A 13227-nucleotide genomic window follows, 5' to 3' on the forward strand; every position below is an offset into this window, starting at 1 on the left:
AGTTTTAAACCTTATATTCATATAGGATCTCACTTTATACTATTTTCTATACTTAGACCTCAGTCACAAAAGACTAAAGAATAAGCATTCTGAGGCTCAGCAATTGTGCAGTATCAAATTATTCTTTTCACTAAGTCCAATAACAAAAATGCTCGGATTCCATTGCCATTGTGAAATAAGCAAGAACTTTTCAGTTATACCATCCTAAAAACATGTTTTTTCCAAGACTAAAATCCTGTGAATATGTGGCCAACTCACTACATTGTGTTTGTATTTCAGGTTGCTAAATGAGAAAATGTATATACTGTTCTATCATTCATTTATTTTTAATTAAATTATTACTTATTGATGACTTATACTATAATATACATCACCAAATTTATTATGTTTTATGGATTTCTCTTTCAAGGTATAGGCCAAATGAAATCTGTAATATAAAACTGAACCAGAAAATATTTATAGACTGTTTAGTTTATAAGAAAGAAAATAATAGAGTACTTTTTGATATTTGTGGCAGTCTTGGCATTATTTCAAAATTGTCCTCTAATTGTATGGAACAACAAAAGATTTTATGTCAGCATGGCTGATTGTGAATGACTGAACATAATCTAGAGTGAAGTCTTGGTGAAAAAGTCATTTAAAGATTTTTTGGGGAGTAAATATAATCTTGTTTTCACCAATCTTTATTGTAAAAGATCCGCAGTGAGATTTGTAGAATTCTGTGAATGTTCATGATATTTATAGCAACTACAGAGCACATTTTAAGGAACTTGTGTCATAATAAGAGACATTTATAGCTAGCATCTCTAAATTTGAGGATTTATTTTAATGTACTCTGCTGTGCTGAGAATATTTAATCAATTTGCGTAAGTTGGAAACGTTTCATTTCTTATTCACATTTGCAATTCCTAGATAAGATAGATACTCTTTACAAGTTTATCATTTGTAATTTTTTACAAGATATTAAAAGGCATATTGATAATTATTTAACTATAGTGAGGACTGTATAGTATTTCAGTTTTATCTAAATGTTACAGTTTTGCCATCAAAGTTTATTTCTTTCTTGAGCTGGACATTTTATTTTCACATGCTAATCTTTCAGAAATATTCCACATTCAAAGATAGCTATGTGTAGACTATTGGAATGATTTTGTTACAAAAACAAAATTATTATAAAGACAATATTAGTATCTTATTTAGTGACTAAATAAAAAGGCTTTTTGCTTTGCTTACTTGCTCCCAGGTATTGTGGCTATTTATCAGTAAGAAATTTTAAATACTTTGTCTCATTAGGAATAAATTATTAATTAATCAATCAACTAATTAAATTTGATTAATTAATTAATTAAATTATTTGTCTCTGTTTATGTTACTAGAATTTTTTAGTCTTTTTTTCTTATGGAAAAAGACTTTAACAACTCTAATTTCTTGATAATTTGGAAAGGATAGAAATTTGAGCAGGTTGATTTATATCAAAAAATGAAAAATTCTAGTTTATTTGGTACAGTTTTGGTAGATAAAGATACTGTCAAAAAGATTATCATATACATGCTGGATCATAAAAAGCATTTTATGGAGCCCTTTCTATTTTACTTAACATATTGAGTATACATTTTGATGCTACTATATAGCATATACATTACTCATATGCTGTAATTTCTTTAATAAGTCCCCATCAGTCAGTTTTCTTGGGTTTTTTTTGGAGGACAGGATCACATCCAGTGGTAGTCAGAGTAAATCCATTGCTCTTGACTAATGTTCTTATTTGCAATTATTTACTTAGAATAAATTACTGGAAGAATCTTATAACATATGCTCATTTTATTTTTATCTTAATTTCTAATGTAAATTGTCCTAACTCACAAAGGATATACTTAAAAATACTTCTTTTTTTATTTTTTTGTTTTTTTGGGTCAACACCCAGCAGTGCTCAGGGGTCACTCCTGACTCTGCACTCAGAAATAGCCCCTGCCTGGGAGACCATATGGAATGTTGGGATTCCAACCAGGTTCAGTCCTATGTTGTCCACGTGCAAAGCAAACTCCCTATAGCCATGCTATCTCTCCGGGCCCAAGTAATATACACTTCTAAAAGTAGTAGACAAGAGTATATACATTTGCTTACATGTGAAAATAAAAATTTGACCTATCTTCTCAAATTTGTAATTCTGTACATTGAGATGGTAATTCTTAGTCAATTTAACTTTCTTTTAAATTTAAGAACTAAAATAATATTTATATTTTCAATATTCATATTCTTTATTTTTGTTTATTTTATATTTTTATATATTTACTTATTTGATGCATCTTACTTTGGGTACTTTGGTATTTTCTCATTAACTTGTCAGAACTTTGTATAATAAAGATGTTTTTTCTTGCTTGTCACAGATATACTTTACCTAGATCTTTTAATCTTATTGTACTATGACTTTTGCTGTATAGGTTTCAGATTTTTTTTTGTACCTAAAATCATCAGCTTTTTATAGTTTCTTTTACTTAGAGGCTTTTATATTTTAATATTATAAAAATATTTTACTTGTATATTAGATTTTATGTTTTTATTTACCCGTCTATTTTTTGAAATTTATTTTTATAGTATTTAATTTAAAGTCTGGACACTTAAGATTTTATATATATGTATAAATTTTCAATCAAAAATGTTATGTACTCTCACTCTTGCCTATCCATTAGACTTGCTATTGATGTACTTTGGTAGAGATTTTTTGATCGATACTTTTCTTCAATGATGAAGATACTATATGTTTTTAAAGTCTTTTTGCTTTTTTCAGTTTCTGATGGTAAGTATTAACAAAAATTTTTTTATGAAAACAAACCACTTTTTTATTAATGATATTTATTTTGACCAAAGTGAATTACAAATCTTTCACAGTAGTGTTTTAGGTACATAGTGACATTGAATCAGGGGCATTCCCACCACCAATGTTGTCCTCCCTCCACTCCTGTTCCCAGCATGCATTCCATATTGTCCCTCCTTTACCCACCCCCACCCCCCGCCCCCAGACTGCTAGTATAAGTGGTCCCTTCTGTGTGTAGCTTGTTGTTGACACCGGTATCAATTCTGTTGTGGTTGGCTTTGGAACACTTTTTTTAGGCAGAGTAGACAAAAATAAGAATTTGCTATTTGTCATATTTTAGGACAGAATCATTAAATTATAGGTTGTAACTATCTAGGTAAAATAAGAAATGCGTTTTGTATTTCCTTTCTTTCCCTTTGCAGATGAATGATCTGTAGAATTCAATATCATTCTATTAATCATGCTAGCAGATGATTCTTATTTTGAACAAAGGAGATGTATTGAATAGAAGTACTTCAAATTTGGGTCACACAAGAATTACTTGGGGAATTTGTTTTGGGGGTGGGGGTCACACCCAGCAGCGCTCAAGTGTTACTCCTGGCTCTACGCTCAGAAATTGCTCCCTGCAGCTCCTGGGACCATATGGGTTGCCAAAATTCGAACACCATCTTTCTGCATGCAAAGCTAATGCCCTACATCCATGCTATCTCTCCGGCCACCCACTGGGGAATTTTAAAAAATATTGATGCTGCCACTTTATCTTGATCTTTAGAAATTATGAGTTAATTACTCAAAGAATAAATAACCAGTATTTATTTTTCTCTTAAGTAAGCTTCCCAGTTAATGCTCACATGACCCAAATTTGATTAAGATTCTTGCATCATTTCTCCACTTATTTTTGTTGCTTGGCTTATGCTGGGATATGTCATCAAAACCCCTGCAGATAATTCAGATCTGATTGCTTATTTTCAATAGCCATGTTTAAATAGCATTAGACTGCATCATTTTTCTTGGCTAAATTTCAGGTTCAAAGACTCATCTAGAGAAATTTAATGTTGTTATTCCACATCCTACAAAATTTATATAGATTACCACTAGCCTCAGCTAAAAGTGATCTTTTTATAATCATAAACATTTAAGTATGTTTTAAAATTGGATTTAAAATATAACAGTAATATCACTGAGTGCTTATCCTTTTTTCACAAAAATATCTTATTTTTTATTTCATTAAAAATTGTTAAGTAGAAAATGTTTTGATTCTTTAGGTAGTTATACCACTTTTTTCAAATTGATAATAATTAAAGAGGATAATAATTATTAATTCAGATAGTAAACTTCTTTTTTTTTTTTTTTTTTTTTTTTTTTTTTTTATAGTAAACTTCTTAATACTAAGGATACATACAAAAACAGGTAGTTCTTTAGTGTTATTTGGATATATTGTACTGAAATTATGTTATAGTTGATAATTCACTATTAAAAATTTTAATGTTTGTCTATCTTGAAGTGAATGTTTTACCTGATCCTTAATAGATATGATTTCCCTGGCAAACTTCATTACAGGTAGCTAAAAGATGCAAACTTCTGGTGTTGTAATCATGATTGAGCTAAAACAATTTACTGTTTTTTTAATGCTTTTTTTAATTACTGTGGGGAATTTCTGTTGATAGTTGGATAATTTGTAAAAAGAGGCCATCTAGGGCTTAAATTCACCCGCAAGTAAAAAATATGTTGAAAAATTACTTTGAATGCAGAATTTTACTTTACTACTGTAAAGTAAAACAATTACATATCATAGATCTCACTCATATAAAGAAATAAAGCAAGTGAATGGACAATGTGCACTGAAAACAAACAGATTTTCAGCATGAAATTGAAGCTCCCAAGTGGGTTTATGGATTGAAATCATTTAGATGGCTAGGGATCATTAGCCATTTGATGGCGAACATAATATGATAAATAGGACACAATCCATAAAATATAAGAATATTTACACATAGAAAAACCCATCTTTAATAGAAAATAAACTTTAAAAGACAACAACAATAGCAAACAATAAACTGTTTTAAGTTTATTGAAGTTGATTCTGTAGCACGAAAGATGAAAATAAACAAGTTTTCTATAAAATGCTAATGTCTTATCCTTTATGACTTCTGCCGATTTGAAATTTTTTTGAGAAACAATGAAAATGTAAAGAAAATGTTCATTCCCACTTTTCTTGAGGTCTGTTCCATTTTTTTATTGTTGTTGGCCACACCTGATGGTTTTCATGGGTAACTCCTGGCAGTGCTCGGGAGACCATATGATGCTGGGGATTGAACCTGGGTCAGCCGCATGCAAGGCAAATGCCCTACCCCACTGTGTTATCTCTCTGGCCTTTTCTTTTTCTTTAGAAGGCTCAGTATCCTGCTTTTGAAGAAAGAATTTAATTAGAGACTGACAAGAAGCAAATTATAAGCAGCAAAGAGAAGAGTTTTCTTTATAGGTTTTTGGTTTCTGTGTCACACCAGGCAGCACTCAAAGGTTGCTCCTGGCTCTATGCTCAGAAATTGCTCCTGGCAGGCTCAGGGGACTATATGGGATGCCAGGATTTGAACCACCGACCTTCTGCATGCAAGGCAAATGCCTTACCTCCATGCTATCTCTCTGGCCCCATAAAGAGCTTTCAATTTATATTTCTACTTTAGGTCTTTTATATTATTAGGTTATTTAATACATATAATCAATCTATGTAATAGTTACTTATTTACAGGTAATAGTTGATATTCCAGAGTGCTTGGTAAATGGTGGAAATGGGGTTTAAATTCTGGCATTACTTGCTGTACAACATACGTGTTTTACATATGCATCACCTGGAAAGCCATTAGTAATCTAGTTTAACCTTCTCATCTTTTTTTTTTTTTTTTTTTTTTTGTTTGTTCTTTGGGCTACACATGGAGGTACTCAGGACTTATCTCTGGCTCTGACCTCAGGTTATCACTCCTGAGGTCAGGGGGGCCAAATGGGATGCTTAGGATAGTACCCAGGTCAGCTGCATTCAAGGCAAGCACCTTACCCACTGTACTGTCTCTCCAGCCCCAGCCCTTTTAATCAATCTTTTATCTTAATGCTTAATCTGTATGTTTCTACAGATTGAAGACCAGCTCTTGCCAGGTTATGGGGTTTGGGGAGGCCCCATACTGGAGCCCTTCTCCCTAGCCTGGGGAGTGCTGGGAAGCTTGGCAGGCCCCCAGTCATCTTTGTCCTTTTTCCCCTGACTCCAGGCCTTCCCTGGGTGCCAGCTCAGATGGCCAGAAGTGGGTTCAGGTGGAATCTTAGTGGTCCTCAGGCTTCCCCCCCTACCTCTCCCTACACTAATGGGAATGCACTTTGGGAGGAGGGTGGGGCCATTCTAGCACTAGTTTATGTTGAGACAGTCACTGGAATTTTTTCTCCTTGTTTTCCTATTGATAGTATTGTATGCATATATTTTATATATCCATAACATTCATCTTGTATCCACCTTGACACTGCCCTACAAATCTCATTTCTAATATTTTACTGCCTCAGTCCCAACCCTTATTTCCCCCCATCTTCCCCATGTAGGTGTAGCTCATGACATGAAGCTCACCACATAGAGTGATAAGTGCAGTTAGAGGAAATAACTACACTGAAAACTATCATAATAATGTGAATGAATGAGGGAAAAAGAAAGCCTATCTTGAGTACAGGTGTGGTGGGGTGGGGAGTAGGTAGATCCGGGAAATTGGTGGTGGGGAATCCTGCACTGGTGAAGGGGTGTTCTTTACATGACTGTAATCATACAACTACAATTATATTTGTAATCACGGTGTTTAAATAAAGATAATTTATAAAAAAAAAGAAAATTTGTTATCTTTCTAGGGATAATTATGTTGTATTTTTACACATTCTCTAATCTAATGTGTTTACTAACTACATAAGGAATAGCATGATTAAATAACTTGCTTAGCCACTGATTCTATAAACTTGATGTTTGTGACATCTTGAGATTGTCACATTCCAGAATCATGCTATATTTTTATTCATTTGATGTTTTTTCTATTACAAGAAGATACTAAAATTGATGAAGGTTCAGTGACATTTTCAAGATAATTAGCTGTTTGAATGCAGAACTGAATCTACACACAAGATTTTCCTGACTGCCAGTTCTTTTTATTTAACATTAAAAAAAATATTCCCATAAAATTACAAATTATTCATGGTTGGATTTCGGTTTGCAATGTTTCAACACTAATCTCTTCACCAATGCCCACTTCTCTCTACCATTGCCCCCCCCACTCCTATTTCCTTCCCACCAGTCTTCTAAAAGAGGTGCTTTTTAATATACTTATAAATTTGTAGTTTACAGTACTATTGCTAATAGGTTTCATATATAATTCTTTACCTCCATTCAACACCACTTCCTCCTCATGACTGAAAACTTTACTCCATCATAGGCATTTCCCACTCACTTCCTTCTCTATCCTATCCTCTAGCCATCACAAGGTTTTTTTTAAGGGTTTTATTTCTTTTTCTTTGCTTTTGTTTTTGTTTTTTGGGCCACACCCGTTTGATGCTCAGGGGTTACTCCTGGCTAAGCACTCAGAAATTGCCCCTGGCTTGGGGGGACCATATGGGATGCCAGGGGATCGAACCAAGGTCCTTTCTTGGCTAGTACTTGCAAGGCAGACACCTTACATCTAGCGCCACCTCACCAGCCCCAAGGGTTTTATTTCTTAATGAATACCAGTTCTAACTATGTTCTTTGTTGCTATTGTCTTTGAGTATTTGTTTTTCTACCATTTTGTATTAATTTTGTAATTAATAACTTTAATTGAATCACAATGAGGTACAATTACAAGATTTTCATGATTGAGTTTCAGTCATGCAATGGCCAACTCCCATCTCTTCACTAGTGAACATTTCCCACAACTCATGTCCTGTTTTCCTCCTGCCCTCCTTCCTGCCTGTCTCTATTATGGTAGTCATTTTTCTTCTCTTCCTTTGTTCCTTTTAAGCACTGTAACTTGGAATATTGTTATTGAATGGGTATCAAACATATCACCTTACCTTCTTTCAGCTGTAAGTGGAATGAGTCAGAGGAAAGGGATAGATCATAGAATGATTGCACTCATGTGGATATAAAAATATATAGTATGCTAATAATATTCAATGGCAGTAAATACAAAGGCCAGAAGGACTAGTCTATAGTAGGAAACTTACCACAAAGAAAGGAGGAGTATAGTTGGGGCAGAAAAGAGGCCACGATGACCTTGATAGTTGGAATTGATCTCTCTGACCATCATTATGTTCCTTTATATCCCATATATAAGAGATATCATTCTGTATCAATGTCTCCCCTATATAATTTTAATCAGTATAATACTATTCAGGTCCCCCATGTATCATATCAATAAATTGGATGATTTTATCTTTACTATGGCCAAGTAGTATTTCATTGTGTATATGTACTTTAGTTTTTTAATATATTTGTCTATTCTGGGACACTTGAGTTGAATCTAGTTGCTATTTTGGCTAGTGCTGCAAGAAGCATAGGGGTTCAAATATATTTCTTTTGGGGGGGGTCCTTAGGATATGTTCCAAGATGTGAGCCAAATGGAAACAGTACCTAGGTATTTTAGGAATGTCCATATTGTTTTCAAAATGGCCCAACTACTTGACATTTCTCCCAGCAGTTGGGTAATAGAGCCCCTTTCTGCATCCACAATAGTATTGGTTGGTCTTTTTGATGTATGCCAATATTGTGGTGTAAGATGATTTTTCATTGTTACTTTAATTTTCATCTCTGATGATTAGGAATGCAGAACATGCTTTCATGTGCCTTTAGTAATTTCTATTTTTCTTTGAGGACGTCTTATCTTCTCATTTTTTTGATGTGGTTGGATATTTGTCAATGCTTTATATGTCTTTGACATTGAGCCCTTATCAAATAGTCAGTAGACCAATAATATCTCCCATTCTGTGGGCTATATTTGTATCCTGGTTATCATTTTCTTTGAATTGCAGAATTTTCTTAATTTAACATAGTCCTATTTGCTTATCTTTGCTTCCATTTGCTTGGTCAGTGGTGTTTCATCCTTGAGGAAACATTTAGCTCCATTGTCATGGAGAATTCTGCCTCTATTTTCCTCTATGTATCTTTTGGATTCAAGTCTGATATTCTTACCCCTTTTTATTTGACTTATTTGTATGCTGTTAGAAAGAGATCTGAGTTCAATTTTTTGTATATAAATGAATATTTTTCCCAACACCAGTTCTTGATTGACTGCCAGTTTTCAAGCTCTTTCATTTGTACCATAGTGATCAGAAATGGAATAAAATAAAAGCCAAATCAAAATGGACTTGGTGTGACTTGTGGAACCTGATTTTTCTGCACCACAGTTACTACAGTCTCATGAATTACAAGCAAGTTAATTTCTCTATGGAAAACCATTTTATGCATGTTTTTATGAATTATGGTTATTAAAATACACCTATCCACATATTTTATTTTCATGTTAGTGAACAGAATAAGTCAGAACAGGGGTTTCTGAGAGATTACTATATAAATTGCTTTTAGTTCTAATCACCATTTATGCTTTCATTGTATCAGATTTTGTCCAGTTGGTGAAAATAGTTCATTTCTTTAAAATTCTGGAAGCCTCTCTAAGTTTAAGAAAGTTTCCAGTGTACTCTGGATAATAAATCACTTGTCTCCATTTCAAAGTCGTCAACAACAAAATGGAAACTGTAGTACTTACCAGAGGATCAAGTACTGAAATAAAAATAATCTGCCCTTTGAATGGTCACAGGGTTTCCATAAATCAAAGCTGTTTCTGAAGGAAATTAGTTGTTATCTATACTGAAGGAGTAGCAACGGTTGTTAACCTTGAATAAGTGGAATCCATGGTGTGGTATGGACATTTCCTGTTCAATTTCTTTTTCGTTTACTAAGTGCCTTCAAAGCAGTTTGAGGAAATATATATAGTATGATGGAGAGAAAAAATACAGATCCACTGGAACCCCATTCTTTCTCTCACAGATTTCAATAGTGATGCCAAGAAGAGAATTCTTTTGGTTTTGGACCACACCTGGCAGCATTTAGAGGCCACTCTTGGTGGGTTTCTAAGTACCATATGTGGTGCTAGATATTTAGCCAGGACTGTGGACAAAGTGACAACAGTAAAGCAAACACCTTACTTCTGTGCTTTACATCTTTATGACCAAAGTAGAAAATTTTCTTTCATATCACTTCTTTTTCTTCATCATGTTCTCTCTCAGACCTAGTCTGCAATGTATTTTATTATTGCAGTAGTGATGAGATCTAGTTACTTCTCCAAACTTAATAAGGAATGATTCAGTAAAAGTCAGTCATATTACATGTACTCAGAGTGAGGGTTTTTGAACATTTAAGTTTTAACTTTTCATGTTACACACAATGAAAGTCATTAAAAGGAATGATAAATTATATAAATATACAACACCCAAAGGCAATGTTAGGGGTAAAAAAACTGTGTGTCCAAGAATAAATATTCCAGCTGAAGACACACCAGTTTATCTTTGCCAAGGATGAGACAGTGGCTGGGCACACAGCCTTACTCCAAAGATTTGTGCAACATTAAATATGGATTTGTTCCTAGCACATATTCTTTCTAAATCTCAATAGTCGACATGTAAGACATCAAAACTAATACTATTTATTAGACATAAAGGGATTCTTTTTGTGCTTCTATGAAAAATGAACTGAATACTTATGTATGGAATATCTAAAAATAATGCACAATCATCCTTCAGCTATACAGTAGAAACCATATTCATATTCAGAGGATACCCTGGTAAAATTGCTAGACTTCTAATGTAATCTTGTTGATTGGGAGATTCTTCATTATTACAAAATGTGGTACATGCTGTATAAGAAGTTAAGAAGTTAGTCTTGTCACTTGTCAACCCTGCCCCAGTTTTTTCCCATCTGCTGTTTCAACTGCATTATTGTAATAGAATTGTTCTAGCAGAGGATTTTTATCTGTTTTCAGAATTCAACTTTACCCTTGAAAGAGAAGGATATAATTTTATTAATGTCCTTAAAAGGATAATATTGCTGATTCTGAAGTAGTGTGAAAGTATTTAGTGATTTCTATAACAGTCTCTAGGATGGTTTTGGAGTATAGAGAACAGTGTGTTCATGTTTTAAGTTGATTAAAACATTTAATTACTTTAGGTTTATTATATAATTAATGCTGAAAGTTGTTAGAGTACTTCTGGATCAGTGGGAAAAGGTGAATTAGTGAGGCTGACTAGTTAGTTGGTTAACTGGTGTGAAAGAGGCTGGAAAATGATGGAGGTATAACTCAATTCCTCCAAAAACTCACTTTTTTCCAATTACAGTATGGTTTATTGTAAAACTACTTGTTTTATATATTATAACTTGTATGCTTTTGAAATGGTCATTTAAAAAAGGAATCTTTTTGGTACTACTTATATATATACATATATATATATATATACACACACATACATTTACAAGGTTCACATAATTTTGCTATCTTAAACTATTTAAATATATTATAAAACTGTGAATATTTATTTGAAAAGATTTATCTTGCTACAGATTTTATTCCTTAAATTTATTGCAAATATCTGAATAGACTGTTTTTATACTTAAAAATCATCTGTTTATAAAACAAAGGAACTTCCTATAAATAGACATTTGCTTCTGTAAATAAAGCTTGAAGTGATGGGAATATAGGAAAAGTGCTCATGTGCATTATCTGAGATCTTGGTCCCAAATGACATGTTTAAGAAACAGGATAATTTTATAAGTGAGTGATATTTGATGGCTTGTGTTTCTTTGTTCATATTACGCTAAAGGAAATTTTGTTATTTGACTTCAGAGCTAGAACTATGTATGGGAAAACATGAAAGTTCTTACTGGATGAAGAGTATATAAAATTTTTGGATCTGACATTTTAGTGGCTGTAGAATAGAAGGCACTTTTTGTGTTCCTTTTGCTTTTTCCATTTGGAGAGGATTGTTTTGTTGTTGTTGTTGTTGTTTTGGTAGAACAAAATAGCATTTGTGTATAAAATTCTAAATTCCATCTACATGCAAGGTGGAATCAGGCTAACACCACAATGATTATAAGAAATTACAATAAAACAAAACACTAAACATACTAAATCTTACCTGCCGATTTGGTAGTATTATATCATATGATCTTATGTACAGAAACTTAAATTAATATGCATAGTCAATTTTTGCCTTTTATGACTCAAGCACCATGCATTGTAGTTAGTCACTTAGTTCTTGAGAACAATTCAATTTTTGGTAGCGGGAGGAATGATTAAAATATTTTTGGTAAATAAGTGATACCAATTGTATTCCATTATTATATATTCTTCATATTTAATATATTTTATATGCTTGCTTACAGACCTCTTGTATGTTCTGCTTAATGAAATTACACTTGGGGGATAAAGTGTTTGCTTTAACACTTATATTTTCTTTCTATTAGGGTGTGCTGGAGAGCTTCCTGGGCACAGCTGTTTCTGGAGCCATCTTTTGCCTCTTTGCCGGTCAACCACTCACTATTTTGAGCAGCACTGGACCTGTGCTCGTTTTTGAGAGACTTCTATTTAATTTCAGCAAGTACGTATATACAAGTTTAATTGTAAATGGATATTTCTTAACTATAGAGCATTCGTAGTTTAGATCAAAGATTTCCAAACTGATTTGGCCCTTCAAAACTCACTCAGTACCCAGTAGGTAATCTACCTTCTTTACACACACACACACACACACACACACACACACACACACACACACACACACACACACACGCACACGCACACACACACACACACACACACTCCAAAACACAGAAATCAAACACCAGTTTTATATGAGGTTATTATGGAACTTTTGAATTATTTTGGCTACCCTCTAAAATCTTTGAATTTTTTCAGCCTTGCCAGGCCACCATGGCACTCATTGGAAACCAGTGATGCAAAGAGAGTACAGTATTTCATTAGATACATTAGAGCAGGAGACTTTTAGAATTCAGAGATCTGAAAGTTTAGCTACGCCTTTTGTATTTGATTTTGTTGAGGCCATTGTGTTGTATTAACTACTTCTCTCTCTACCATTTTTTGGGGGGAGGGTTTCTGCCATACTCAGTGACACTCAGGGGTTACTCCTGGCTATGCGCTCATGAATTGCTCCTGGCTTGGGGGTACCATGGAACACTGGGGAATCAAACCTTGGTCTGTCCTAGGCTAGCATGCACCAGGCAGATGCCTTACGGCTTGCGCCACTGCTCCAGCTCCACTCTCTCTACCATTTTCTGATCTGTTAACCTGCTTAGTGCATTGTGAACCTGACCTCTTAGATGGCACTACCCAAGCTTGTTGCCCTCTGGC

The 13227-nt window shown here is 33.7% G+C and overlaps 1 protein-coding gene across 2 annotated transcripts in view; it reads left to right on the top strand.

Annotated features, from left to right (window-relative positions):
- The window catches only part of SLC4A4 (solute carrier family 4 member 4), a 468271-nt gene that overhangs the window by 347015 nt on the left and 108029 nt on the right, over nt 1-13227 (top strand). For both annotated transcript variants that reach the window (XM_049789908.1, XM_049789909.1), the window contains exon 13: nt 12324-12457. In XM_049789908.1, the coding sequence (XP_049645865.1) occupies nt 12324-12457 (134 nt within the window). The remainder of the gene's footprint in view (nt 1-12323; nt 12458-13227) is intronic.

The sequence above is a fragment of the Suncus etruscus genome, chromosome 16, assembly GCF_024139225.1.
Source record: "Suncus etruscus isolate mSunEtr1 chromosome 16, mSunEtr1.pri.cur, whole genome shotgun sequence".
In the NCBI taxonomy this organism is placed as follows: Eukaryota; Metazoa; Chordata; class Mammalia; order Eulipotyphla; family Soricidae; genus Suncus; species Suncus etruscus.